The 27876-nt window shown below is 44.1% G+C and overlaps 1 protein-coding gene across 1 annotated transcript; it reads left to right on the top strand.

The window, feature by feature from the left end:
• The first annotated feature begins 7138 nt into the window (after positions 1–7138).
• Positions 7139–24907, top strand: ATPAF1 (ATP synthase mitochondrial F1 complex assembly factor 1). The gene is made up of 9 exons (XM_090048691.1): positions 7139–7405; positions 7815–7923; positions 8827–8877; positions 9735–9797; positions 11227–11277; positions 14155–14202; positions 16264–16359; positions 23042–23149; positions 24314–24907. Exons 1-9 carry the CDS (start codon positions 7179–7181, stop codon positions 24494–24496), a joined length of 936 nt encoding a protein of 311 aa, XP_089904817.1. The 5' UTR covers positions 7139–7178; the 3' UTR covers positions 24497–24907.
• The last annotated feature ends 2969 nt before the right edge of the window (positions 24908–27876 follow it).

Genomic DNA, 27876 nt, shown 5'->3' with positions numbered 1-27876 from the left:
ATCTGCGGTGGATAAGAGCTTGTACATGAATGATACCAGCAGAGTAGCTCAGATGCTGGAAGTCCCCACCCCACTCTTATCTCATGATTTGTTCATGTGCCTGTACCCTTCCTTAAATGGATCTTACTTTGGAGACAGTGTGTGCATCTCAGCTCTGGTGTTTTGCATCCTCTATGCGCCTATGGGACTGAAATGATCAATTATCGAAGTGCTAGGATGTGAGACTGTTTAAGAACGTGGATTCATGTGCATCTTGAGTGCATAGCGCTGCCTCAGAACTCATTTAACTGACATTGTCACTCAGCCTAATGGGGAATCATAGAATGGATGCTTAATAATACATTTAATGAAATAGGATCATCTAAAAGTAATAGTGGATTACTGTATTTGGTGACTAGCTGCTTTATTTTATTTAATTTTGGCCAGCAGGCAACCTGTTACGTCCTAACCTCAAAGTATTGCTCAGCATCAAGCTGCTTAGATTTGTTCTGCTGTTTTGGTTGTCCTTTGCTTTATCAGTCCCCGAGCCAGCCGAGGTTGAAGTGGGGCACTAGTGAGGCGCTCATTAATGGCCCTTCTTTCTACGCTGGTGCTGAAAGGGCACTCGCTTCTGCAGATGCACTAAACACTGTCATAGACCTGCTTAGAGTGGGGTCAAGGTGACTGGGTTAAAAGCTGATGACTGGTCTACATGCATGAATTCAAGAAGGTCTAGTGTACCTATAGCAGGGAACAGCTTTTTTTTTTTATAACTCTCATTCTGTCAGCCATGGGACAATCTCTTCCAGGTAGTTCATGGGAAAACTTCATGGGGTTCTATTTTAATTGCTCACTGTGGTGACTCCATGGACTTCAGTGGTGTTCTTCCTCATTTAAACCATCCGTGGTTTATTACATAAAGTAGTGCCGTGTCAGGATATGAGCCAGCTCAGTCTGTGTTAGTTCTGGAACCAGAAGTGTCATGGCTACATTTGTATAAAGCTATGTCGGAGTTATTAAGGCCTGCAGAACTAATTAAGCCTGCAGTGCTGTCTCGGCTAGCGGTCCTATACTGCTTGTGGTTCTAGGTGTCCTTGCTTGGCACTGCCTTGCATTTGCACAGACCTAACCTAAGATTCAGATCTTTAAAGGAGATGCTACCACAGAAGCCCCAATGGCATGTGCTCACGTATTAACAGAAATCCAAGAAACAAAGGGTTGAGTCGGAGAAGCAGAGGTGGGTTAAGCCTGTGGCAGCCAGGATGTTTGTTTTGGAGAAGGGGACGCTTGAACGAGGTCGCTTCTAAGCTCGTGGAGGCTGTGAAAGGGCAGGAGAGAAGGTGCAGCACTTTCAGATGGACTTCTTAAAATTTCACCTTAACATACAGTTGTAAACTCCCCTGTTTATTTTTCATTTGAGAATCTGTGAGCTGTTCCAGTATTCAATTAGCACCATAATACTGGGACAGCGAGTCATTGTCCAAGATTCTTAAGGCCCATTTTATAATGTCATATTCTAGTTAATTATCAAGACGTGATTTTTTGTTCATTTTTTCCCCCTCGCATACATTGTACTCTTGCCTGCTAATCTCTTTTAAAACTTTGATTTACTAAACTCAGATTTTTAGACTGAATGCTGTGTATGGACCATTTTTTTTGTATTTTTTTTTCTTTTTAGTGACCATTCCCGTAAAATAAGAGATGTTGCCTTTACTTGACTACCTTTGGACCTATTTTGGTAATGTATTGGGGCTTTTTTAGATCTGTATATGGAATGAATCAAAGCTGGTTTTAGCTACTGAGTTCTGCACATGGCGTCATGTAACATGATTGTTTAATCAGAATAAAATATTTTCTTTTTTTATGTGTATTTGGTCATTTGGGGTTGTGGGGAGGTAATACAGCAGTGGGCAATGGATTGAACAACACTTCTCAGGAGGGAGATGACAGACTTGGATGAGCTTCAGTTTGCCATCGACAGCATCAGGACATAGGTCCTTGCTATGAAAATTCAATTAGGGTTCTAATCACCTTGCTGTCCAAGGGACCTCCAAAAGTGTGCTAAGCAATGTGATAGGTGCTCATGTGTAACTCTTCTTTCCTCTCAAGGGGAAAATGATGAGAGTAATTTTATTGCTGCAGTTTGATATTGAAAGCAAAGTCAAAGGAATGCCCTTTGCATGGATTGGAAAGCTGATGGTTCAGATGCTTTCCTTCCTGAATAAGATAGAAAAAGGTTATGACCTGCTTTTATGAAAAAAAAAAAAAAAAAAAAAAGTATTGTATTTTCTACATGGACAAAACTATCAACCTTTTAACTCCAGTTGGATGAGGGGCTGGACAGGGAAAAAAAAAACAGCAAAACTCAGGAAATCTCCCCAAATCTACAAGAAATAATTCAGCTTGGATCAAACAGTAATTTAATTACCCTTATTTGGTGGTGGAAGCACTTCCCCAGCTCAAGTGGAAGGTTAAATAGTATCAAAAGAAAAGTCTTGATTGTGCTGGGAGTTCTGCAGTTGACTTGATTAAAGCCTCAAGTTTATAATGAAACTATGATTATTACAGCCACAATTAGGGAGACTGGTTTTTGCCCACAGTTTAAAAATGAACTCATGGCACAAAAGAAGGTGCAGGTATAGATTATAAGTCTGCTCCAGCTATGGTTGGGCATGCTGGTGATTTAGGATGGAAGGAGAAAAATGGAAAAGCGGGGGAATGCCATTCACAATTCAATTGCCTATTTTGATGCAGGGCCTTGCGCAGACATGGAAATAAGAAAAAGAGCATCCTGTGTTACTCAGTGGTGTCATCCTGCCTGGCAAACTGAACTGAATGGAGCAGTGGGTTGTTTATTACTGTTTATTATTACTATTAATATTACTATTAACCAGGTTTCTCCCTAACAGAAGTTGAAAGTGGAGCAATTCTGGTTTTTCTTCCCCAAAAGGCTGCTCTCTTTTATGGCTGTACTCGCACATTTTCCATGCATCACGCATGAGAAAAAGGTACTCGAGGCAGGTTGGAAAACACCTTGTTTTATTTGAGTTAGTGTAAAATATATAAGCTCTTCTATTTAATGTTGCTGTCTGTTGTGGCCCATGACCTAGTTACATTTCAGAAGTCGAGCTGCTGCCAAAGTGCCAGCTCTCCTCTACTTTATCCAGGTCAGGAAGAGAGGTGAACAGAACCGCTCTGGATGGAAAGGCCGGGAAGGGGTAAGAGATGGAGTGACTGACCATTGGTGGCAGGCTGGAGAGCGAGCGAACAAAAGGCAATTCCTGAAATACTAGTTTGCACGGATCCGCCTCTACCTGGGAAGAAACGAAGACCCCATCTGCGTCCTCTCTGGCAGAGTTTTTGCCTGCCTGCTTTGTGCTGGCACTGGATTCAGGCGCGTACACTTCTGCTTTAATCCCATAATTGACTCTCTTGTCAGCCCAGTGAACTACTGGGTTGGGAAAGAACGTTTCACTCTTCACCAGTTCAACCCACGCTTTGGCTTGTCGCTCCCGCTGGATAACTTTCCTCCAGTGCAAGAGAAACATGCAAGTGAAGAGCAAGATGTAGCACAGCCCTATGCTCCCAAAGTAGAGAGGCAACCAACCTGAAAAGCAAAAGCAAATTGATAAAAAAATCTCTGGGATGGGAACCTGCACGTTGTTTAGAGCCTGTCAGGAGCTATCCCTCTACAAATAATACTAAACAATTCTGTGATTTTTTTTTTTTATTATTAATCACGCATGCCCTTCTTTTAAATAGAAGAGCTGCTCTCCCCTCTGTTCCCTGTATCCTTCGCACCTGTTTAAGGTCCACACAAGTGAGGCTGAAGCTGGGACTTGAGTGACATCCAACTTTTAATTAATCTTATAAAGCTAGTAATTCTGATGTCTGCTTTGAGAACAAGCTGCAACTTTAAATCATAGAAGGAGCTGGCTCTGTACAAACATATACCAGTGCATGTTAGCAAAATAGGGTGAATGCACTGGGCTTTTCATTTCTGATGTAGCTGAAAGCAGATGCAACTGAAAGTGTTCAACAGGCTTCTGCATTGGTTTTACTAAATTGGTTTAAACAGTAGTCCCCAACCTTTGATGGCCCACATGTACACAGCAGTACTGAGCAAATAATTCAGGGGGGCAACATCATACTTGGCTCCCCCTGTCTACTATATCTTTAATTTCTGGGGCAGCAAGCAGCATGGAGCAGGAGGCCTTTGTACATGTTCCCCTGAAGCTGTGCTTTGGGGACCACCGGTGTTAATGAGCCATCTTTCATCAAATCAGTCAGGCAAGCCCATGAGCTGCGAGGTTCAAATCCCAGCAGCAGGGGTGTAGGTTGTAGCCGTGTTGGTCTAATAAAAGAGATCAGAAATCCCAGCAGCATTCATTTAGCTTGTCATACCAGAGAGATTTTAAATGCAGTCAGCGTAGAAGTCTTTAGCTGCACTACTTCTGGTCAAAGTCCTGTCTGCCCCATGTTACGTGCAGAGGCCTGGTGCTTGTAAGGATAAGACGCAACACCAAGGGAAACCACTGCTTTAAGCTACTTGGAATAAGCTCTTGCAAGTGCAAGAGCATGAAAAAGGCCAGTTACGGGCTTGACCCAGGGGCTGCGTTGTGCATATTCTGACTATTACGTAGGAGCGCAGCATCAATTGTCACAGTGGTCCCTTCTCATCTTAAAATATGTGGCTGTTACTAACAAATACCTTCTGACCAAGATTTATCGTTCTTAATTCAAGCCAATACATAAAATTATACCGCACCCTGTGTAATCTTACATAGATAAAACCGTAGCTCAGCGGTCCCCAATCTATGGGATCATGCCACCAGTGGTGCGCAGACAACCTGTCCGTGGGTACGTGTTAACAGATTTATTTTAATTATACAACAAAAACCGTGCTGGTGGTACTTAAGGTGGAGTTGAACAATTTGCTGCTGGTCCTGCAGGTTGTATCATTTTAAATGGGCAGTGCGCAATCAGTCCAAGTTTGGGAACCGCTGCTGGAGATGGAAACGCTGCCTCTTTGGGTCATCGCTCGTTACCACGACCTTCCAAATTTTTCTCTGAGGGGAACTGTCTGTCCCAAGGTCAGAGCTATTATATTGGATAGCAGCAACTGCATTTCATATCAAGCAGTGCTACGTGGGAAGGCTGATGGCAGCATAGTACTGCCTTTTTCCACCTGATCTCAGCTGCTGGTCACTGGTCTGCTCTTGTCATGTCATTCAATACTTCAAGGGGTGGGGAAAGGTACTGCAAGATTTATAAGAAAATAAGCACTGTACTCACTGCTGGGGATAACCATTGCTGGCCCACAAATGCTCTTAGTGCATCAGAGGCTTGAGCTGGTTCCCACCCCTGGCCTGAAGGGAAGGATGGAGATGGCGGTCCCAGCCGGGGCCTTGGGTGGCACAGAACTGCTGCCGCTTGGGCATTCTAGGTTGTCACCGTGCAACAATAGCAAGTGCCACATTGCCCCAAGCCCAGACCCACAGTGGCACCCACTGGAGGGGCATAAAACTTCAGCGACACCCTGCCAGGGACGGCATAAACCCTCAGCAACACCCCACTAGGTAGAGCACAAAGTCATCCTTGTGCAGTGCTGACACTTAAACCCGCAGGGTCCTGGCAAGAAGGTCTTGCCTCTCCACCCAGGGTCAGACCCATGCCCCATTGGGGGTCAGGAAGGGATCTTCCTTCCTGGGCGACTTGGGACTGACTGGGGGGGTTGCGTTCCTCTGGCTGGGGCAAGGCGTCTACCTGGGGTCTCTTGAGCATCTACGAGCCTTTTACAGCAGCAGGATGTTGGCTACCGCGGTCCCCCTGCTTCGCCTGCGGTGGGTCGGGTGTGATGTCTGGTGCTTTGGCAGGCGCGATGGACATTTTCCAAAACGAGATGATGAGTTTATCTGGGATGACTTGGACAGAGCCCATCCTACCTCAGGCCAGGAGCTGGACTACACGGGACCTCTGCAGGCCTCATCCAGTCCTTCTGCTCTAGGAGTGTATGGGTGTGTCTACACGTGCATTTACTGTGCAGCAATCTACTGTGATTTCTACACCAGCATCGACAGCACAGTAACACTGTGTGCATACCAACTTCGGACTAAAGGTCCTCCCAAGTCAGTCAGGACTTGTGGTAGAGGTGATCTCTTTTATTAGACCAACTAGATTTTTGCAAAAAAACTTGCAAAAATCTATGTTTAATAAGACGTATCACTTCTACCACAAGTCCCAATTGCTTTTTCCCCATAACCAGCAGTTCCCAATCTGTGGTGCAGGTACCACCAGAGGTATGCAGACACCCTGTCAGTGGTGCACGTTAACAGATGCATTGTAATTACTTTATATGACAAAAATTTGCTGGCGGTCTTTAAGGTCCTATCATTTTAAATTGGTGGTGCTCAATCTGTCAGTTTGGGAACTGCTGCTCTAGACCAATACAGCTACGACCTGGATACCTGTCCCAAGTCAGTCCATGCATGGAAGGTTACTGCGCCGGAAGGTGTTTACATGTGCTTTAGCGTGCAGTAACTACTCAGGCGTAAATTTGCTACCATGCACGTAGCAAAGTTCTCAGGCATAAATTTGTGACCACGTATTGTAGCAAACTACTCAGGTGTAAATTTGCTACCATGCCCATAGCAAACTACTCAGGTGTAAATTTGCCACCATGCAGGTAGCAAACTATTAAGGTATAAATTTGCTACTAGCAGTAGGAGTAAATTTGCTACCATGCCCATAGCAAACTACTCGGGTATAAATTTGCCACCATGCAGGGCAGCAAACTATTCAGGCAGAAATTTGCTACCAGCATTAGGAGTAAATTTGCTACCATGCCCATAGCAAACTACTGAGGTGTGAATCTGCCACCATGCATGTAGCAAACTACTCGGGTGTAAATTTGCCACCATGCATGTAGCAAACTACTCGGGTGTAAATTTGCCACCACGCAGGCAGCAAACTATTCAGGCATAAATTTGCTACCGGCATCAGGAGTAAATTTCCTCCCATGCAGGTAGCAAACCGCTCACGCGTAAATTTGCCACTACACAGGTATCAATTTTAGGCCCAAGTGGGCCGCGCCACCAAGGCGGGTGCGCAGGGCCTGGCCTTACCGCGCAGTCCCCGCGCGCGTGCGCACTGCTGTCCAGGGGGCGGGGCTCCGCCCCGCGGTGGGAGGGGGAGCGGCGATGGCGGCGGCGCTGCAGCAGCTGTGCGGGCCGTGGCGGGCGCGGAGCCGGGCCGCGCTGCGCCCGTTGGGCCTGCTCTCGCCGCCCGCCCGCCCGCCGGGCTCGGGGCCGGGGCCGGGGCCGGGGCCGGGGATGGCGGCGCGGGGGGCGGGGAGCGACGCGGGCGCGGGCCTGGAGGACAACCGCTTCCACCACAAGTACCGGCACCGCCTGCGCGCGCTCCGGAGGTAGGCGGGGCTTTCGGGGAGGGCGGGGCCTGTGGTGCGATAGGCCTATAGGGAGAGGGGCAGCGGTCTGCAGAGGGGGGAGGGGCTTGGGGCGGGAGGGGGTGGTGCTTAGGAAGGGGGAGGGGGGGCTGGGTCAGTGGGGGAAGGGCCTGGTGGTTGGGGGGGAGGGGCCCGGAGGCCCCAGGTTGGGGTTCTGGAGGGGACAGAAGATTTCCTGGGGCCTGGACGCTGCGGGGGAAACGTGTCCCAGCTCCATCAGTTTAGGCGTCAGGATTCGTCCTTCCTATGGGAAGCGCTGAAGTAGTTTGAAAATGGAAAGCCTGGCTATGGCGCGCCGGCTTTTGCAGTGCACCCCCGCTCCCGCCATCCCCGTGGCCGCGCAGCACTAGTAATAGTTTCTTTGTTTTAGTTCCGATCCGGAGCTCTTTGAGTCTCGTCTGGAGAAACTAAATGAACTGAAAAAGCAGCCGGTAGGATATTGCAAACAAGTGGAATTTATGAAATGTATGGACGAAAAGGTAAGACTTACTTTCTGCATCATTTGCGTTCTGTTTATTTCAGTATCGTGGCTTGAAATTGTCCTTTTGTAAGGATCTGATTCTGGAATTGGAATTGCCTGGGATGAAAAATGTCTAGGTTTGCTGTTAATGGAGTGGGTGAAAGGGCTAACTTGTTACAAATACGCGCATCTCCTGTTGGGAGAGTCAAAAGCAGCCTTCTCGTGTCCTTGCCAACGAGCCCATCATTTATCGTTACACCTGAGGGGAAATCTGTTGCTCACAAATATTGCTGGTATCCAGCTACTTGGTTTTATTGGCCCGTGTCCCAGCAGAAAAATCGCAAGTGCTGGATTCTCCATCATTAAGTCAATTCTGAGTCATTCAGTAATTCATATCTGCAAGGGGAGAGTTAGCGGCTTAAAAGAGAATTAATTCCTTTGGTTTCTGGCATCGGGACTCGTGGGGGTGAGGATCTCTTTTATTAGACCAACTAGAGTAGAGGTTTGCAAAAAAAAGTTCTTTAATTTTTTTTGCAAACCTCTAGTTGGTCTAATAAAAGAGATTCCTCTTTCCCACGAGTTCCGATTCCTTTTTCCTCTAAACCAGTATGGCTACAACGTGGATGCCCTTCTCTGGTTTCTGTGTTTCTTGCTTATTCGCATTGCTTTGTGTGGTCCCAAGAACAGAGAAACTGAGGGATGGTGTGTTGGTTGTGAATTACTCGTTGTAATGAAAAGCTTGACGTCCAGTTTTGGGCCATGTCAATGCCCCTTTGACTGCAGTAGGTTGTTAGTGGCATCTAAAAATCTTTAGCTTTTTCTTTTGTCTCAGGACAGTGATGAAAAGATCTTGTAAGTGGGTAGGTTATACTCGTCAGATTAAAGCAGGCTTTACCCAGAAGTCTTTGGTGTTTTGTTTTAGGCAGAATCATCGGGTACAAAGACATTAAAGGGTGGATTCACAAAACTTAAGGTAGGACACAGTACCTGAATATCAAGGTATGTTATGCCTGTTGTTCCAACATGGAAATTGATTGTAAATGGTGCGTTATGCTTTGGCCAGATTGAATCCTAGAAGAGTCGTGCCGGAAGGGCCCTCAAGAGGTCTTGTAGCCCAAAACCCCTGCTCAGAGAAGGATCGTCCCTGTCTAAACCATCTCAGCCAAGTGCCTTTCTAGCCTGCGCTTTCATAACTTACAGCGATGAATGGTTGCACAGGATATAATCATCCACAGTTCCCTGCTTTGCATCTCATTTTAAGATAATCTTGTAAAACTGAAATTGTCCCGAAGTCTTAAACCCAGGGCATTTCAGTGGTTTTGAATCCGGTCCTTTTTTCCTGTGCAATTGGAAGTTCTGTCTAGTCTGGGGACGTATTTTCACTGCAAACAAATCCATCACAAAAGGTTAAGCTCCCCTTAGTGTTGATGGGGGATTTCCATTGTCCAGTGTGGGGAGTAGCTTCTGAGGGACTATACTGCGTTAACGTTTCAGTCTGGCATTGATTTCTGCATTGTGAAAGCTACCAGTAGGGCATGTTCAAGTGATGGTGCAAAGGGAAAATACTCAACACGTTTGACAATCTCATGAGGCATATTACAATTAGAAACTGTGGAACTGAACCTAAATAAATGCTATAACTTGGTGCATATACTCTTTCAGTAACACAGTTCAGTGTATACCTCCACTTCTTTTTGTTATAGGGCTATTTTTGACAGTCAGAAGTATGCAGGTATAGAGATGTCATCTGTAACTCTACAGCCTGGATTTGTACACAGATGTTTGTGCTACCCCACTTTCACGCTAAATTCCGTGTGATTTTTGTTGCAGACGCTTGATTCGGTACTGAATGTTGAGATGGTGAAAGACAAAACAGCAGAGGAAATAAAACAGGTGATAAGTTTTTAATTGAAACATCTTCCATTTAAATGTTGTTCTCATTCTGAAACTAGGCTGATGAATATTTTATGTAAGATATTGGAAGTTGGAAGAAGAATAGCTGCAAAGATTCCTTGATTTGAGAAAATCAGATTGGTCTTGAATAGGTAAATTGGGTACATGGAATACCCCACCTCTGGGCTGATCTGTAATTTGTGTCCAGACCTGATTAGCAAACAGTTGCCTTCAGAGGACCTTGCAGCATTCCAGCAACTGAACGTGTGTGGCAGTAGGACTGAGCAGAAAAACCATTTAATTAGAGTAAAAGCATGTTGGTGAGGCAGTTTGGAGGTAGGCAGTGTTTCCTGTGCTGAATCCCTTTAGTTGTTGGCATCCATGACTATCAGTCCAGTACCTTTTCGCTAGTACTAGCTGCTTAAGGTGAGTAAATGAAAGCAAATTTTTCTTTAAAAAAAAAAAGGTAAGTTAGGACTAAAGGTTGATTTCCTCATAACAGTTATAGGCATTACACTGAGCTCCATATTCCCTTTCATTCTGTGGGGGAAGATACCTCCTTCCAGTCTACATCTCAGAAGCAGGCTAACTCTCCCCTAGTTTCTCTGTTTGCTCATTATATTCAAAGGCAGTGAGATGCAAGAGGAAACTTTGTCCGCACCAGGTTGCTAGGGACAAAAATACACTTCCAGATCTTATTGTTTAAACAGCTTGTAGAGAAATGTGATTAATCAGTGCAGGTTACAGGGAGGGAGGGTTTTTTGGCAGTTGGAAAAAGAGGTGTGGACCTGCAGGTTTTATTTCTAGCTGTCACAGAGTTTATTAGTGACTCGGAACAGTTCATGCAAGTCACAGCTTTCATACACGTAATGGAAATATTGGTACCAAACCATCTTTATAAAAAGTTTCAAAGTCCTCAGAAGAATGGCAGCAGTAAATTCAAAGGTTCTGTATTAAATGGAAAAAAAAAACCCCAAAAACCTCATGGAAGTTTTTTTTATATTCCTTACTCAAAAAGAACCTTATGCAGCATATTATTATAAGATACCGGGTCAGAAGCACTTCTCCTAACTAACAAACTGCGGGCAACCGTTTCTAAAACCTTGGCATAAGGCAGCGCGTTGCCAGAAATGTATATCATAAGCACATGGATTCCATAATGGGCCACTCTAATCCAGTCTCCTTTATCGCACAATGTAAGAGCGTGTAATAGGCCATCTGCTACCATTAGTCTTAGAATTTTTCTATAAAAAGAGATTTTTAGCCTTCCTGCTATAGGCATCGAACAAAACATATATGAAAAATAGCCCTTGGTTGTAAATGCTTGCAAGCCAGCATTAGTTAACCAATGAACTCTCTTAACGAAACATGAATCCTATATATGCTTGTTTTGATCTCTGTTAAATCTAATTTCCCTCCTTTCTTACAGATTTGGAATCAGCATTTTTCTTCAAAAGATACCATTTATGCCGTAATTCCTGTAAGTAATTCCATCAACAAAGCGTACACAGTGGAGGTCAGCACAGAAAGGCTTTGCCAGACAAGCTTCTCTGCTCCTTTGTGTGCGTCATTTCTAAACAAAAGAAAAAAAACAGCAACCAATCACTTGATGAAAGAGGTCCCTAACACCAGCTTCCATGGCAGGACAACGGGGCGTAGCCTGGCATGCAAGTTCAGTAATATGAAAGCCAGGCTTGATAGGTTTCCATTGACCCCAGTGCTCTTTGGAACAGACCCCGTGTTGTATATCCAGGCTGCAGTTTGTGCATCTTCCAAATCACTGCTTTTCAGAATGGGCCATTTCTGTGGCTTCAGCCTCTGTTCTTCTGCAGTGGCATTAAAACTAAGTCTTGCATATGTCGGCATGGAGCACTGGGCTTGCATGAAATTATTGACTGTTAATGGGAAACATTGGGCAATCTTATGGCACTCTGTTGACAGTTACTTATAACTGCTAAACTCAAATGTTTGAGCTAAATTTCCATGCTGTCTGGTTACCTCAGGCTGAAATTGTCCTCTGCTTCTGCCACAGAGTTCCTGTGTGATGCTAGTCACATCTTGTAAACAGGCAGTCCTCAGTGGTGTGTTTCTTATTTTCTTGATGCCTGATTGGAGACCCTGGCATCTGATTTATAGAGGCACTGAGCATTCACCGCTATAACAGACATGTATTAGAGCAGTGCTTTGAACGTTTTATAGAGTGCTCTGAAAAGTCGGGTTCAAAGTGTTTCTAACCAGACACCTAGAATTAGTGGACATGTTTAAACTTAAAATCTTGCTGACCTTGGCCCTCCATATAGAATATAGAAATAATAGCACTTTCCCCCCAAAACAGTGGTTAGCAAGTATTTGTGAACTGCTGAGCCTCTGTGCTGGTGAGTGTCAGGGAAAGGCATTGAGGAACAAATGGTTCTCTTCAGACCATGGTAGGAATACTCTGCAGTAAAAAAAGCCTTGTTAAAACAAAATACTGAATAGTTGCTCATGAGTTGAGCTCTGTCCATTCTCTGCAGTAAATGAAACAAGATGCTTTCCAGAGGGGGTATGAATATATAATACAAGCCTGTATCCCAGTGTATTCACAGTGGGGGCCAAATGAAGTTATACTGGTAACTATAATTCTGTCCTTTCCCAGCTACTTGATTTCTTGACTCTGCAGTCTCCACGTTTTCCATGTTTTTTACGATACAATGTTTGTGTGCCATAGAAGATATCTAATATCAAGAAATGTAAATAATAGCAATGCAATCGCAATATATAAACAGTATATATTTAGGCCTGTCAAACAATTAAAATAATTGTGATTAATCGTGAGATTAAAAAGTTGCAATTAATCACAATTTTAATCGATTAAACAGTAATAGAATCCAAATTTATTATAAATATTTTTGGATTTTTTTTTATACTTTCAAATCAGTTGATTTGAATGACAACTCAGTTCCATAAAAACAGAGTGGAACTGTGCTAACTTACACCTAGTGATTAAGACCAGTAAGTGAACAAGGTAAAACTAGGGTTACCAATATTTCCAATTCCAAAAAAGAGGACAGCTGTCAGGGGCACACCTCGCTCCTGACCCGCAGCCCCCTGGCACTGCCAGTGCCTCTCCTGACCTGCAGCCCCTGCTCCCTCCAGCAGCATTTCCTGGGGTTGCCTGGCCCTTGCAAGCGTGAGCACCAGCTGCTGTGTCATTGGCCTGGCCACCGAGCTCCCCGCCACCCTCAGAGGGCCCCCCTGCCCACTTCCCCCATGGAAAGGGGAAGCACCTCGCCCTGCCCTGCCACAGCTCCAGCGCCCAGCAGCAGCAAGGGGGGGGACTGCTTTTCTCCCAGCACGCACAGCCAGGCAACAGCGGTTAACCTTTTAAAAAAAATAATGCCTTCATTTGTTTTTGCCTTAAGTGCATTATCAGTGATTAATTGACACCCCTTATTTTTATATAATAATAATAAAATTACTATATGAGTAAGTGACCTATTAATTGAGAACAACAAAGATGTCACTGCTCTGCAGTGCATCCTCTTTTTTTGAGGGGTCTTGAAAGGTTTCTAAAGCCTTGTTATTCACCAGATGCAATGTAAGAAAGCAATACATAGCAGGCGTTTCCATCAGTGGAAGCAAGTGTGTTTCGGCAGTCAGCAGCTATAGTTAGCCGACAGGCGTAATACAGTTTTGCAGTGCTTGCCAGCATATCAAAGCCATCACACAGATAAACAGGACGTGTCTCCTTCCCTGAAGAATTTGTAATCTGTATTAACAAATAGCATGCTGAAGGGGTACAGAAAACATGGCATGGGGGAGTATGGAGGAGACTAGAACTAGAGTACATGGTTACTTAGCAAAACTGCATGTACAGCACAATTGTGTTTACATTTCTAATGCCATTCTGTAAAACAAATGTCGGTCAACTCCTTGGCCAGTGATATAGTAATGACAAAATAACAGAAGCGCTAGAATGTAAATTCCTTTGGACCACACCTCTTGTTTGTCTATAAAGCACTTGGCTCCCCACTGGATCTAGATAAAGCTGGGGAGTAGCATAAGCTGACGTTTAGACATTGTTCAAGGGACAACAACTTTGAACTTCAAGACCTAACTGAAGGTGTCTGGGATTGCATTGTCAAGACAAGGCACTGATGGTATTTATGGAGCCAAGAGCAAAATGTAACTTCATGCATTCAGCTGTGCACTAATTAACACAGCTTAACCAGTACTTAATTGTTAAAGTTTGCACATCAGAGACCTACTGTAGATGCAACCTAACCCTATAAAAAATGAATGAAATGTTTCTCAGTGATGACTGTCCACCTGTTGCTTTTCTGTTATGAGAGGTAATTATTGTTTTTCCTGTTTGAAGGCAGAGAAATTTGATTTGATATGGAAGAGAGCCCAGAAGTGCCCTACAGTAAGTACGGGGTGCACGCGTGCGTCTTGCGTGTATATACAACTTTAATTCTGTCTGGGGCCTAGTTTGTAAACTTCTGACCTCAATATTCAACCTAATTGCAGCAGCCTGATTAATGAAAGCCAGATGTTTAAATATTTGTCCAGATAAGGAGAGAAGGCTGTTCATATTTATAAGCCAATTTATTATGAGCATAACCGGCAGGGATTTCTACGAGTGTACCTGTGTAGCAGAAAGTCTTCCAGCACTGGTTATGCAACAGAAATTTAGCAATTCAAAACTATCCTCAGTTGGTGTCAGGTGCTTAGCTCTCCTGAGTGCAACACTGCAAAGAGCTGGATCCTTTATGCCAACTTCTCTGGTGCAGTTGTGTACCTTCCCTTATAGTTTATGGCCCTTAATCTCTTCATGACTTTATTAGTCCAATGGCTGAGGGTTTGAGCTGAATGGGATTCTTTCCACTGAGTGCTGCTAGTGTCATATCACTTAACAACAGACCAGATCCTTTTTGTGAACAAAGCCCATGTCACTGGTCTTCCCCTATGTCATGGAGCACTGAATGCTGCCTCCCAGGTCACAGCACTGCAGCTTTGCAGTTAGAATAACTTCTGTGCGGCTACATTTTTAGTGCTCTTCTCCACACATGGCCAGTTCAGCCAGTAAATTGGTAACAGTGATGGATACCACACCTAGATCCCACAACTTAACCTTGCAAAGTATCTGACTTCTATTATATGTAAAGCAGCACGTAGGGGAAAGTGGCGAAAGCACCCTTCAGAAATTAAATGCATGTGCATCAGTTTTGAGCATGGATTTGTTTGTATCTTGTGTTTTGCAATGACAAGCTTTCTGTGCAAAGAAGCATGCTGTTGCTTAAGAAATTAAGCTGCCAAAAAGGTAGGGACAAAATAATTAGAAAACAAATATTATCTGTCTTCATTTTCCTACCCCATGCTGGTGCAATTGTATTGTTTTCCGTTATGATGGACCATGTCCTTGCAGTCAACTGTGCAGCGAAGCATGGCCTAGCACAGTCCAATTTGCACAAAGCTGGGAGTGAAATGCTTCACTGGTCAATAAAACTACAGTGTAGCTAGATCCCATTGCACTGGCAGGAATGATGGTTTCGTGGCTGTGAACGGAAAGAGAATACAACAGTTCCAGGCCGAGAATGCGATCTCATCTCCTGAGAACCGTGTCCAATATATTTGGATTTCTATAGTAAAGGTTAATGAGAGCTTGGAAAATAATCCGTATTAATCTGCGTTTTGCTGTGCAGAGAACCAGTGCATCAGCAGTATCATGTGATGGCTTTTAGTTCATGCAGTCCTTTCTTTTAGTGTAAAAGTGATACCTGTGTTGCTACTCAGTTTATGAAGCTACATAGGTCATTATATCTCCAGAGGGAAGGTGCTTTCAGGCTGTTGTGAGACAGAGTTTGTACAAACAGCTGGAAAAGGGTGAACTTTTTGGAGATTTTTAAGGCCCAACTTGACAAATCCCTGGCTAGAATGATCTGTTTGGGGCTGGTCCTGCTTTGAGCAGAGGGTTGGACTAGACATGACCTCTTGGTGTCCCTTCCAGCCCTCATTTTCTATAATTCTGTGGGCTTGGGGAGAAGAGCAAAAATTTAATGGATTGATCAACCAAATGGGTTGTGTGCATATGTGTCCGTGTGTACATGCTTGCATGTATTCCCTTGCTGTAGTCTACCCAGTTTAATTTTAAGGTTTCAGTGCTGTTCTGAGATATGAAAGCTTATGGGATTGGCATATCTTTAATGAGTTAAGCTTGTCAATACTAATGCTTCAATAGCCCAAAAGATTGATACCGTCATTATCCAGAAACAGGTATAATGCAGGAAGCAGTAGTGCAGTTTTCCCTGCGCCGCCCTGCCAGTAAGTCTCAATGCAGACTTTTTTGGGGAGACCTTTTCCAGGCACGTGGGTGAAACTTCTTATTATTGTCCTTCACAATAAGTCTTGTTTATGTGGTGGGGACTCCAGTTTCTTGTGACCTGGGCTGGGAGCCCAGTTGACCCTGACTGTCTTTTCTCTGCAGTTCCTGTGTGCTTTGCCAAGGAAAGAAGGCTATGAATTTTTCGTGGGACAGTGGTCAGGGGCAGAATTGCACTTTACTTCGCTTATAAACATTCAGGTGGGTGCTTTAATTAGCCAGCAGGGTTGAGACGCTGCATTTATTATGCTCTGCTTGAGACCTCGAGAGAGATGCCACTTAAAAACACACAAATATGACATCATAGAATCACTCTGTAAAAAATGAAGCAATAATTTGCAGTTTCATCCAGCTGGAACATACCATTTATACTGTTGGCACTTGATTCTAAACTGAGCTTTCATATTCTGTGACGGTCTAGTGTTGCAAGCTAGAGAGAGGTCTCAGTCCTCTCGTTCCTCTGGTCTCTTAGTGGGGTTTTTTTCCTTCCCATTATGCTTGCCATACCAGATGAAACCATTAATTTGTCTGCTGAAGTGCCCTGCCTTGTCTGGTGGTCCTGTAACTTCACAGGTCAGTCCCATCCTTAGAATTCATAATGTGCCTAGTTGTGTTTGCAAGGCTTCCTTCCACCTCCCCGCAGACGGACAGTACGTACCTGAAGTATTTAGCTGCCCTTCTCTCAGCCTGCAGATATCAATCTCAAAACACTGTCCCGGCATCTTAAAATCTACCTAAGAGCTTTTTATCCTGAAATTGCAGCCAATACTGCCCCTTAGTTAAATATTAGGCAAGGCTGGCTAAATAAGATTGTACTCTCTCCAGTTCCGCGATGGGAGATTTCCAAATCTTCAGCATGTGGCAGTTGTTCCTGGGCATCACAGTTGTGTGTCCTCCCATTGGTCTCTGCCTTTTATCTTTGTTCCTTAACAGAGCGTCCCCTCGGAGTGGTGTGTCAGCCAGCCTGTCTCTTCTTTCAAGTCTTTTCTAGAACTGCTTTTTATTTCACCATCCAACTGTTATCTTGCATCCACTGCTCTCTCACTTTATTTAGGTCCCTTTAACTTTGGACTTAAATAAACTACTTATTCAAATAAGAAAGGGGTGGGGAAGAACCAACGATCTGCATCACAGAAGCGTTTCTCCTGCCCATTTTAGCTTGTTATTCCTTGTGGGTCTTGGTCTGTCTTGGATAGTAACCTGCTCAGAAGTCAGTAGTCAGAGGGGACCAGCAGGCACTGGGGGAGTCCCTGTTCCCCTGAGCACTGCCAGGAGTGACCAGGAATAATGGTCACAAGCTGGTAGAGGGGAGATTTAGGCTAGATATCAGGAGGCGACTTCACGGTCAGGGTGGTTAGGATCTGGAACCAACTTCCAAGAGAAGTGGTGCTGGCTCCTACCCTGGGGGGCTTTAAGAGGAGGCTGGACAACACCTTGCTGGGGTCGCTTGACCCCAGTACTCTTCCCTGCCATGGCAGGGGGTCAGACTTGATGATCTGCTCAGGTCCCTTCCGACCCGACCAACTATGAAACTAGTTGGTGAGCAAAGCAGCAGGCATGCCTCTGGAGCTACAGAATAATACCTAGCTTGTAGGGTTGTGCAAAATTTCAACACCAGTTTTGTTTTGATGCTGTTTTGACTTGTTTCAAGGTTGAAACAGCAAAATAAAACAGATATAGTTGAAACAGCCTTGAAACAAAATGAGGCAAGTCAAAATGTTTTGCCGTTTCGATGCTGCTTCAGTGTTTCGCCCATAGGATATAATGGGGATGGTCAAAACAGCCTATAACTTTGTCACTGCTGGCCTGATTTGGAAACTTGCAGGAATGGTAGCCCCTTCTGAGGGCATGATGGCTGCCCAGTTTCAAGGAGATGGGTGCCAGGGGCTCGGGGAAATTGCACCCCAAAATCTTGAAAGGAAAACTCGTGTCACATGTATGTGTTAAGCCCCACCGGGGTCAAAACTGCAGGCCTGCTAGCCCCTGCTGAGGCCACAAAACCTGCCAGATTTCACAAAGATTGGTGCTGGGGTTTTGGGGCCCTGCACCTCTGGCTGCTGACAGCCAAACTTGTGTCGTGGGTGCTGGTGCAACTGTGTCTGTCTTGGGGCATGGGGGGGGAAAACTACTGCAGGCCTGGCTGCAGCCCAAAGCCTACCAGCTGTTAAGGAGATAGGTGCAGGCGGGTTCTGGGGCCCTGAACCCTTCACTGCTGATAGAAAAACTCATGACATGGGTGCTTGTGCAACTGCTGCCTCACATCAGGCAGCAAAACTGAAGATCCCCCATCACTTGCCACCACAGGCGTGGGGGTAATAATTGACCACAGTACAAACATGAGTGCGATGCTGTAGCCAGCAGGGCCAACAATACGCTGGCATGCATCAACTGATGCATCTCCAGCAAAACCATTGCAAAGAAGCTATTCTCCGGCTCTTCTCAGCATTGGTGAGACCGCAGCTGGAGTACTGCGTCCAGTTCTGGGCTCTGCACTTTAGTAAGGACATGGTAAAGCTTGAGAGAATCCAGAGAAGGGCTACCCATATGATTAGAGACTTGCACAGCAGGCCATATGAGGAAAGGCTGAGGGACCTGGGACTCTTCAGCCTGAAAAAGAGAAAGCTGAAAGGGGACTTACTGCTGCATCAGAAGCATGGGCTCGGTGAACAACTGTTCACCAGGGCACCCTTGGAGAAAGTAGGAATAAAGGTCACAAACTCCTAGAAGATCATTTCAGGCTCAACGTTAGAAAAAACAGCTTCACAACTAGGGTGTCTAGACTGTGACCATTACTCCTAGTTTTCCCCAAGGGTGCCCTGATGAACAGTTGCTAGCAGCCTGCAGTTTTGACCCCGCTGTGGCTTAGCACATACACATGACATGAGTTTTGCTTTCAAGATTTTGTTGTGTAGTTTCTCTGACCCCCCCTGCACCTATCTCCTTGTAACTTAGCAGGCTTTGTGGCCTCAAGGGGCTACCATTCCTGCAAGCTTAATTCAAATTAGGCCAGAAATGACAAAGTTATAGGCTGTTTTGACCATCCTCATTATATCCTACAGTCAAAACGGCGAAAATATGTTGATGGAACCGAACAGATCAGCTGTTTTGACTCGAAACAAAATTCGAAACGAAACAGTGAAACATCGAAACGGAGCTCTGCCATCTTGCGCAGCCCTGCTAGCCTGTACACCGCACAGACAGCTGGTCTCTCAGCAATTCATAAAGGAATTCAGCATCATTATCCCCAAATAATACTGACTCCATGCTGCAGCATGGTATTGCATTAGTGAGCTTTCCATCTTCTGGATTACGCTTGAAACCAAAGATGTGGCAGCTACGGCTACTAAACATGTAAAGCTGCTTCTTGCTAAAGAAGAAAGGTCAACCCCGGCTAGTCACACACTTCCAGCCTCAGTATATTGCTTTTCCATTTTTAGTTGGGGAGGATATATTTCCCTTCATCTTACACTTGTGCTATAGCGTTGAAAATAGCTGACATGGTTCACCTCTGGGAAAACTGCATTTCAGCTGTGTGCTGACATGTTTTCTATCTAAGTAGCTGTGGGATCATTGAGAATTAAACGTGATAAATACATATGTAAGATTAAATTATTATCTTTGACCACCTGCAGTCGTGAACTCCACAACTTCATCACATACTGTAAAGTCATACCAAAGATGTGAATGGTTTCACTGGCATTTTTGCAGTTTTCACACTCCCTTTGACTCTCAAGCAGTCATAATATTATAAACTCTCTAAGCTGTGCAGTGAAGTTCATAAAGTTGGCAAAAAATAAACGTGGATATGTGGCTCACAGTGGCATCGTAGAATTTAACATAAGGGGCATTTAAATAGTTCTCTGGCATTTCTTTGCTTCTGTATTTACTGCCTTATTAATATGCTGCAAGGGAAACACCCATAAAAGCCTTGGTTTCTACCACCCTAATTTTGCTGTGTGTTGACAGAGTTGTTCATTTTTGATGGATTTCTGATTTCTCTTTGAAATTTGTTTGACACTTGTTTACTGTGTACTTCAAGGTTTATTGTAGATGATGCTTGTCTAACACGAAAAGGTGTTGCAGCTGCCGTGAGGGTTTTCAGTCATAATGGTGTCCGAAGCAGAAGATCAATTAATCATTGAACAAGAAGCTGGTGGGTGCCTGAGCCAGTGATAATGACATGATTAGAATCCGTGTGGCTGAACAAGAAGGTCTGCAATCAATGGTGGATATCTGGCTCTTCAAAAGAGTCCACTTCTCAAACGGCAGAAAATTAAATATGGAGTCAGTCGGGAAGAAAGATTTAGACAAAAAAAGTGAATGAAAATGGAGTTTTAAACTAAGTTCATTGTCAAGAAAGCAAGCCAATGCAGTTAAAAGTCAGTCCTTGTTGCATAGCAAAGTAAAAGTAATAAATTAGAAATAAATTAGCTAATATAACAAATAAGAGGCTATGGAGGGCAGGACGTTGATAATGGAAGCTCAAAATGGGGAAGAATCCAAGGCTAAGGACAGTAGGGATGAGTTTTGAATAATTGGGAACAAAACAAATCCTAGCATTTATGAAGGCCTCCTAGCAGATAAACGTAGGTGATGCACAGAAGGGTAAGTTTTCAGTAGATATTTCTGACCTGTATCTGTAAAGAGCCAAGGTGTTAAAGTTACTTCAACATCCTCGTACGATGCATTTTCAATACATTTGTAACTAAAAAGAATGGTGTCCAACACCTGCTGGGGATAATTGTGTTTTTTTTCAACAGTCCCTGATAACCTGCACCTAAGAATCTCAAAAGAGTTGTCTGAGGAGATTTCAGGCCCACCAATATTATTTTCTAACAAGTCTTGGAATATCAGGGAAACTCAAGGAGGCTGAGAAAGCACTCACGTTGACCCAGTGTTCAAAAACGGCAAAAGAAATGATGCACAGAAGCGTAGGCTGGTTGGACCAACATCTGTCTCCAGCAAAAGAATGGAAAAGCTAATACAGATTTAAAGAGTTAAAAAGGAATATAATTAATACCAATCAGCAGGGTTTTATGGAAAATACATCTTGTCAACTCTGATTGCATTCTTTGAGATTTCACATCTGATAAAATTAACTGCATAGCTGTGAGATGCTTCAGCTTTGATGAGCTTTGACTTAGTACCCTGTGACCTTTTGTAATTAAAACATCAATATACAATACTAATACGTGCTACGTGGATTGAGAAGTGACTGGCTGACAGATATCAACTGGAGAACATTAAATAAGGGTGTGTTTAGTGGAGTTGTACAGGAATTGATACTGGCATTGAGGCTATTCTGTACTTTTATCAATCATCTAGGAATGAATATGAAATCACCACTGATAAATGTTGTGGCTAGGACAGAGATTGGCAGTGTGGCATGTAACAAGGCCAGAGCAGTCTTATGGAGCAGGCTGGCTTGCTTGGTAAGCTGGGGTCTGGCAAAATGAAATGTGTTTTTGTAGAGCAGGGGTGGGCAAAGCCTGGCCCACAGGCCAGATTGGGCCCATGGTGGTCTCCATTGCCCAGCCTGTGCCACTCTGCCATTTTGCCCACCCCTCTTAGCCAAACACCACGAGAGATGTCTGGGAACGGGGAATGCAGCCATTCTTCTGTCATCTACGGCAGTGTTGAACAACGTCGTGGACAGCAAAAACCCTGAAGACACCCTGTCCCAGTACAATGCTAAGGCAAAAAGATGCATTAAAAAGGGGGTGGTGAAGATGCAGGGGGAGGTGTGCTTTCCTCCACACAAAGATTGCTAAGAGAACTCTGCAAAGTACTTCTAGTATCTTTTCAAGGATTTAAAAAAAAAAAAAAACCAACAAAACAAAACCTGGAGAAATTTCAGAAAAGACCCACAGATTATTTACGATCTGGAAAAAAATCTTTATAGTGAGACACTCTGAGGGCTCAGTTTGATTTAGCTTCTCAAATGCATCAAAGAGCGAATCAATTAGTGTTTAAAGGTTTTCATGGGCACTGATGATTCCTTTAATCTAATAAGGGACACATTTTAATGGTAAGAGTGACTCCCCGGGGAAACAAATTAGGGGAGTGGTGGATTCTCCATTGCTTGGTATTTTAAGACTAGATACCTTATTTGTAATTCTGCTTTATCCAAATACAAGTTGTGCTTCAGTCAAATGCCTATAATTAGACTTAATACAGGAGTAACTGGGTGAAACTTAATTGCCTGTGATGCAAAGAAAATGAGACCACACAATGACCTGGTTCTCTTTGGCTTTAAACTCTATGAATCACTGATTAATATAAACACATGAAATTGCAACTAATTGGCTGTGAATTAAAAGCAGCCTTACTCTGACCTTGCTAGGACAGGGCGGGATCTCTTGACTGAGGTGTCTGAAGTTAATATTTAAAGCAATTAGGACTTGTAGAGGTGATATCTTTTATTAGACCAACAAGATTTTTGCAAAAAAATTCTTTAATTGCAAGCTTTTGGGCACAAACACCCTTCATCGGGCATTGGAAAAAAGCTTGTAAAAGTTCTCCTGGGTAGAAATGAAAGTTCATGTTTCATAGGATTTCACAGAGGAGTCAAGAGATGGGAAGCTCCTCTGGGCAGTCAGTTCATAGCTGGTACGGAGCCTCTCGCCTCCTGTGAGGTTCTGTGATGATGCAAATCACCGTGAATTAATATTAAATAATATTACTTTAATTAATTATTTTTATTTAATTTCATTTCATTTTAACAAATAAAAATGTAATTAATTTAAAATTCATATTAATTAATATTAAATGTATTGTGCTAATACCATTGATATTCAAGTGCATTCTCAGCATAGCTGTTAACTTGCAATGAAGCTAGAGCTTTTTAGAGGGCACTATCACAAAGTCAAGTTTTCTCTTGCAGACCCAAGGTGAAGCTGCTGCCAGCCAGTTGATCTTATACCACTATCCTGAGCTGCAGAAGGAAAAGGGAATAGTGCTGATGACAGCAGAAATGGACTCCAAGTTCTTTGTAAGAGAAGCCTGTCTTTGCTTGCTTGGCTTTTATATCAACATCCACTGTTGCAATATTTAATTAAAAGTTAAGTCCTGTAGAGCCCTTTTAGAGTTCCTCATCCAATCAAGGGCTAGAAGCACAATGTGTGATTTGAATGTCCGGTCAAACTGGACACCCCCACGTGAATAGTGAAAATTCACAAAAAACTGCTGGCCGGCAATCCGAGTGGGAAACGATTTGCATAATTTTATGTGGCTAATACATTGGATAACATCCAAGCCTTTCTGTAGCAGTTTGAAAATGGAGGTGAAATTTGGCCATTTATTGGGCATGGTTGCACAAGGTGAACCACCCTCCATTTGTATCATTTCCTGCTGTGGCTGTAGATATGCATATGAAGGGACTTCAGTATGGGAAGATCTTTTTCCAGAAGGGTGGGATAAAGATCATCACAGATCTCCCTGCTTTCCACTCTTAAGTACCAGATGATTGTATTTATTTAGGACCTTGCATTTTCTAACAAATGTAAGCATCCATGTGGGCAAGAACGCACCACATACAACTGTCCACCATACACATTTCTTCGTTTGAGGAGAGGATGAGAAGAAGAATGTATGACATGTTCATTGGGTTCCTTCATGCACTCCTGGAAGGGCTTCCTGTGGTGGTCAATGTGGTCCAACAAATTTCTGTTGTGAAGAATATAAGAGTGCAAGATACTTTATAGCTACCTCCACTTAGGGGGTCTGGCTATTACTAAAATGTACACCCTGACTCCCCAGGTCATACTGCAGAAATCTGCCTGTAGCGTAGGCCTTTGTTATGAGCTGTATTTCATATGAGTTAGGCTGGATACTTTTACAGGGGAAGGCAGGCATCTAGAAGGAGAAGGAGAAAGGGAGATCTGAATCCATAGTGGCTTATAGGGAGGGGGGACATGAGAGGGATGGTGCAGACTTGACAAGCAGAGCAGCTTTATGAAAGAGTAAGCAAGTTAGGAACAGGATGGAGCAGGATTGTGGCAAGTTTTGAGCTGAGTCAGGAGGTATAGGAGGCTCGTTCAGCAGGCTGGAGGAGGTGCTGTTTACATCCTTTCATAGCAGGGCGCTGTTGCATCAATATTAAGGCAATATCTCATCTAACTGGTTCTCTCTGTCTCCCCTTTTCCCAACCATGCAGAACGTCTCTGAAGCCCAGTGCATTGCTAACCAGGTCCAGCTTTTCTACGCAACAGATCGTTCAGAAACCTTTGGATTAGTGGAGACCTTTAACCACAGACCTAATGAATTTAAGTACATGTCAGTCATAGCAGAGCTTGAGCAGAGCGGACTTGGAAGACAGTTGACAGCGAAATTGGACTGAGAAATCCTAGTGCCTGTTCTCTGCAACTTCTGGGCAAGAGGCAGTTGGAATTTCACAATGGACCGGTTCCTTACTTAGGCTTTTTATTTAATTTTTTTTTTGAATCGTGATAAAAGAGAGTGTGTGTACTGTAAAACTGGTAGCCACAGGAGTGGTAACAAGAGGAGCAGAAAGTCTGATATTCATGCCTGACTTTTATATTGAAGCAAAATGGTAGTTTAGGATAAGAGGCAACGTAAGCATGGACAGAGTAGAACATAAGACCTTAGGTCAGTCTCATCAGAACAGTTTATTCCATAACTTTCTTGCCAAGTGGTGTATTACTTTGGAAACAATAAATAACATGAGGAAGAACAACTGCTTGTTTCAGCAGTTGGAAAGAGATAATAAAAGGTATTTATTTTCAGCAAACACTGTGTTTATGGGTGTCCTCCACTCTTGACTGCATGGGTCAGGCTTTTTGTCTTGTGTGAAGGTTATACAGCTCCCTTTCTTATCCAGCAGTGAAAAGATAATGGGATTGGTGACTGAAGACAGATTACTCTCTGCTTGATGTGTGGGGCTTCCTACATAGATGCATGCTTTGCATTTTGTGTTCTGCTAAGGACAGAAGAACTCAGCTGAGTTTGGCTCTGGGAATGTCAGGCTTCTTAGCTGAGGTATGAACTTCATCCAGCCCTCCAGCCGCTAGGTCCATCACTTGTAGATGATTTTACTCATGACAGGATATTATAAAGAGTTTGTATATTGAGTTTCCTAATGTGGTCCAATGGGACTACTCAGTGGCCTTGTCAGATGTCTCGACAGCCAGCTCTTCAGCTATAATGGCATGTGAAGGGTAAAACAAAACTCATTTATGCTTCAGAAAAGGCACCATGTCCAACAAAAATAGTCCGATGTAGCACGACAAGGAGAACCTTGTTGATTCTGCCTAAGATGGATGGACAGCAATGTCTGTGAAAATATCCTCTGGCACACTCATACACACGCTATAGCACAGCAGCTATTAAAATGAGCCAAGCTAACCCCGTGTGTGGTATCATTTTCCACCTTTCATGCTTTCTAGTGTCTCACAAGCAGCATCTGCTCTGCTCTGGTGGCTTCCTTGATGCTATCAGGATGCTGGATCATAGCTAGAGTAGCCAATGTCTTTTCTGGAGATATATATGGATAAAAATCCAAGTGAAACGTTTCCCAAGTGCAAAGCAGTCGTCATAGCCTTTGGTCCCTAAGTGAGCGCAGGGAGCCAACTGTCTTGTCCTGAACCCTTTGCAAACTAATCCTGTCAGCATCCTAATGAACCTCATTTGTCAGAACGGGAATAGAGACCCAAAAGTGAAGTGGCTGGCATCTGTCAAGAGAGGGAACAATTATCAGAGCAAGGATTAGAGTGGCTTCCTAATCCTGTGCTTAAGGCACTGTTAGAACGAGGGGTTAGACTCACCCCTCGTTGCACATCATTCGCTTCTGTATTTGGGTACAATGATCCCTGTTTTCCTGTCTTGTCTCTCCTCTCGCTTGGCCAGAGCCAACTCCCTATGTTTGTACTTGGATCTGTACCCTGGAGATGCACCTGTCTTTCTTACGGAGGTGAAAGAAGTTTCCACTGTTTCTTCAGAAAGTTCATTTGCCAATCCTCTCTTTGCCGAACAGCTCTTACTCACCCTGGATACCCCATCGTCTAAGATGCTATATTTCAATCAAAGTCCTGTCCTGGTCAGCCACCCACCAAGAGAGTTGCTCTAAAATATCCCTGCTGATTTCTAAGTGGAAAATATGGCAGCTCTTATTCCTTGGAAAGACCAGCCATTCCTTAACGATTGCACTGGCCCCAGCAATTAGGGTAGCAGCACACATTTTCAGAGCCTTGCTGACGGCCGTTGTAGCAGATATCTCAGAATTGTCACAGGTTCGTGAACAGAAATTACGGGCTCGAGTCGCCCCATCACTTGGCTGAAGTTTGCAGGAACCCACTGAAGTCAATGAAGCGACATCAAATTGACTAGTCAGGCCTACAAGTTGTGGCTAAGGTGAAATGTGGGCCAGAAGAGGAGAAGAGAGTGGGACTGGGCTGGGAGAGGCATATCATTTCTCTGGTTGAACAAGATTTGGTTATCAACGGAGACCGGGAGTTGTGTTTTACTTGCAGTCTTTTTCCGCAGTCCTGGGAGGCAGCTGTGAGGAAACCTGGCACCGCACAGACCTCTTCGGTATCTGCTTGGATCGGAGACTATTCTGGTGATCTCGGCTGCAGGGGGTGGCCGTTAACCCTGTCCCCTGCAGAGGCAAAGTGGCATCTTCCTGGAAAAGGGTCTTTGTTGAACTTCTTCCTTAGCTGGGTTCTTCTTCAGCAGAGGGTGGTTTTGGTCGTGGAGGGTGATTGACTTTATCTTGTCTTTGCTTAGGTTGCAAGTACCCAGGTGTGTTTTCACAGGTGGTTGGTTGGTGCTCTAGCGATACAAATACCAGACCATACCTCTTCTTTACAAACTGCTGCCTCTCTTTCCCCTGGAGGTCCCCTGGAAGTGCTGTGGTACGGCACCAGACATCAAGCTACAGCCCGCTTCGAAGAGAACTGTCTTGCTTAGGAAGCTGAGGAATGGCAGAGGAGGAAGGAAAGCACACAACATCTTGGCCAACAGTTGTGTACATCCCAAGGCACCACTTATATTTTCAGAGAAACTTGCAGAGCAAGGATTGGACTCCTCTTCCTTAAAACTCACCACTAATCCCCCTGCTGACCGACATCCTCCTTGTATCAAGGAATAGCTGATATGATACATGGTGCTTCCATGTGCAATGTCTCAGTCTCCCTTTGTGAGCAGAAATAAGGATGACCTCCCCCACGTTGGCTACTTCCTGCTTTAAAGGTGTGTATAGTTGTGAAAATGCCCAATGTGACATCCCTCTATGGGAGTTCAGCATCAGGCATTGGCACGTCTTGAGTCTACAATCTAGCCTCCGCTGTCAGAAAGAAGAGGCTAAGCACTCCTAAATTCGAGGCTCTAGCAGACTCATATCTCTAATCAAGCCTTGTGACAGGTGTGTCCTGTGTAAGGGCATGTGTCTCACTATTTTAGAGTGCTTTCTTCTAGCCAATCCCATCAATAATTGCAGGACAAGAAATAGTACAAGGGGCTGGCTGCAAAACAACAAGCAGGAAATGTAAAGAAACCTAGAAGAAACATTTCTCCTGTGCAAGTTGAACATCAGTGCAATGAGAGCTTGGCCTTGCTGCTGCTAAGCCTGTATTTACATAAGGGCTTGATAACATCTAAACTGATAATAGCGTTTGCAGCTGTTCGTGCCAAGATAATAAGGTAATCAAATGTTATGGTTGTGGGAAGGAAGATGATTAATTAATAGGGCTTTTTCATTTT

This window comes from Crocodylus siamensis, chromosome 5 (genome assembly GCF_052110815.1).
Source record: "Crocodylus siamensis isolate JL-2025a chromosome 5, ASM5211081v1, whole genome shotgun sequence".
Taxonomy (NCBI): Eukaryota; Metazoa; Chordata; order Crocodylia; family Crocodylidae; genus Crocodylus; species Crocodylus siamensis.
The sequence above is the reverse complement of the archived record's forward strand: the minus strand, read 5'-3'. Positions and strand labels throughout refer to the sequence as shown.

Excerpts from the sequence above, each read along its gene's own strand:
- ATPAF1 (XM_090048691.1), top strand. The coding sequence starts at position 7,179 with ATGGCGGCGGCGCTGCAGCAGCTGTGCGGGCCGTGGCGGGCGCGGAGC. Across the intron at positions 14,203-16,263 it reads GAGCCCAGAAGTGCCCTACA|TTCCTGTGTGCTTTGCCAAG; the intron begins GTAAGTACGGGG and ends TTTTCTCTGCAG. Across the intron at positions 16,360-23,041 it reads CTTCGCTTATAAACATTCAG|ACCCAAGGTGAAGCTGCTGC; the intron begins GTGGGTGCTTTA and ends TTTCTCTTGCAG.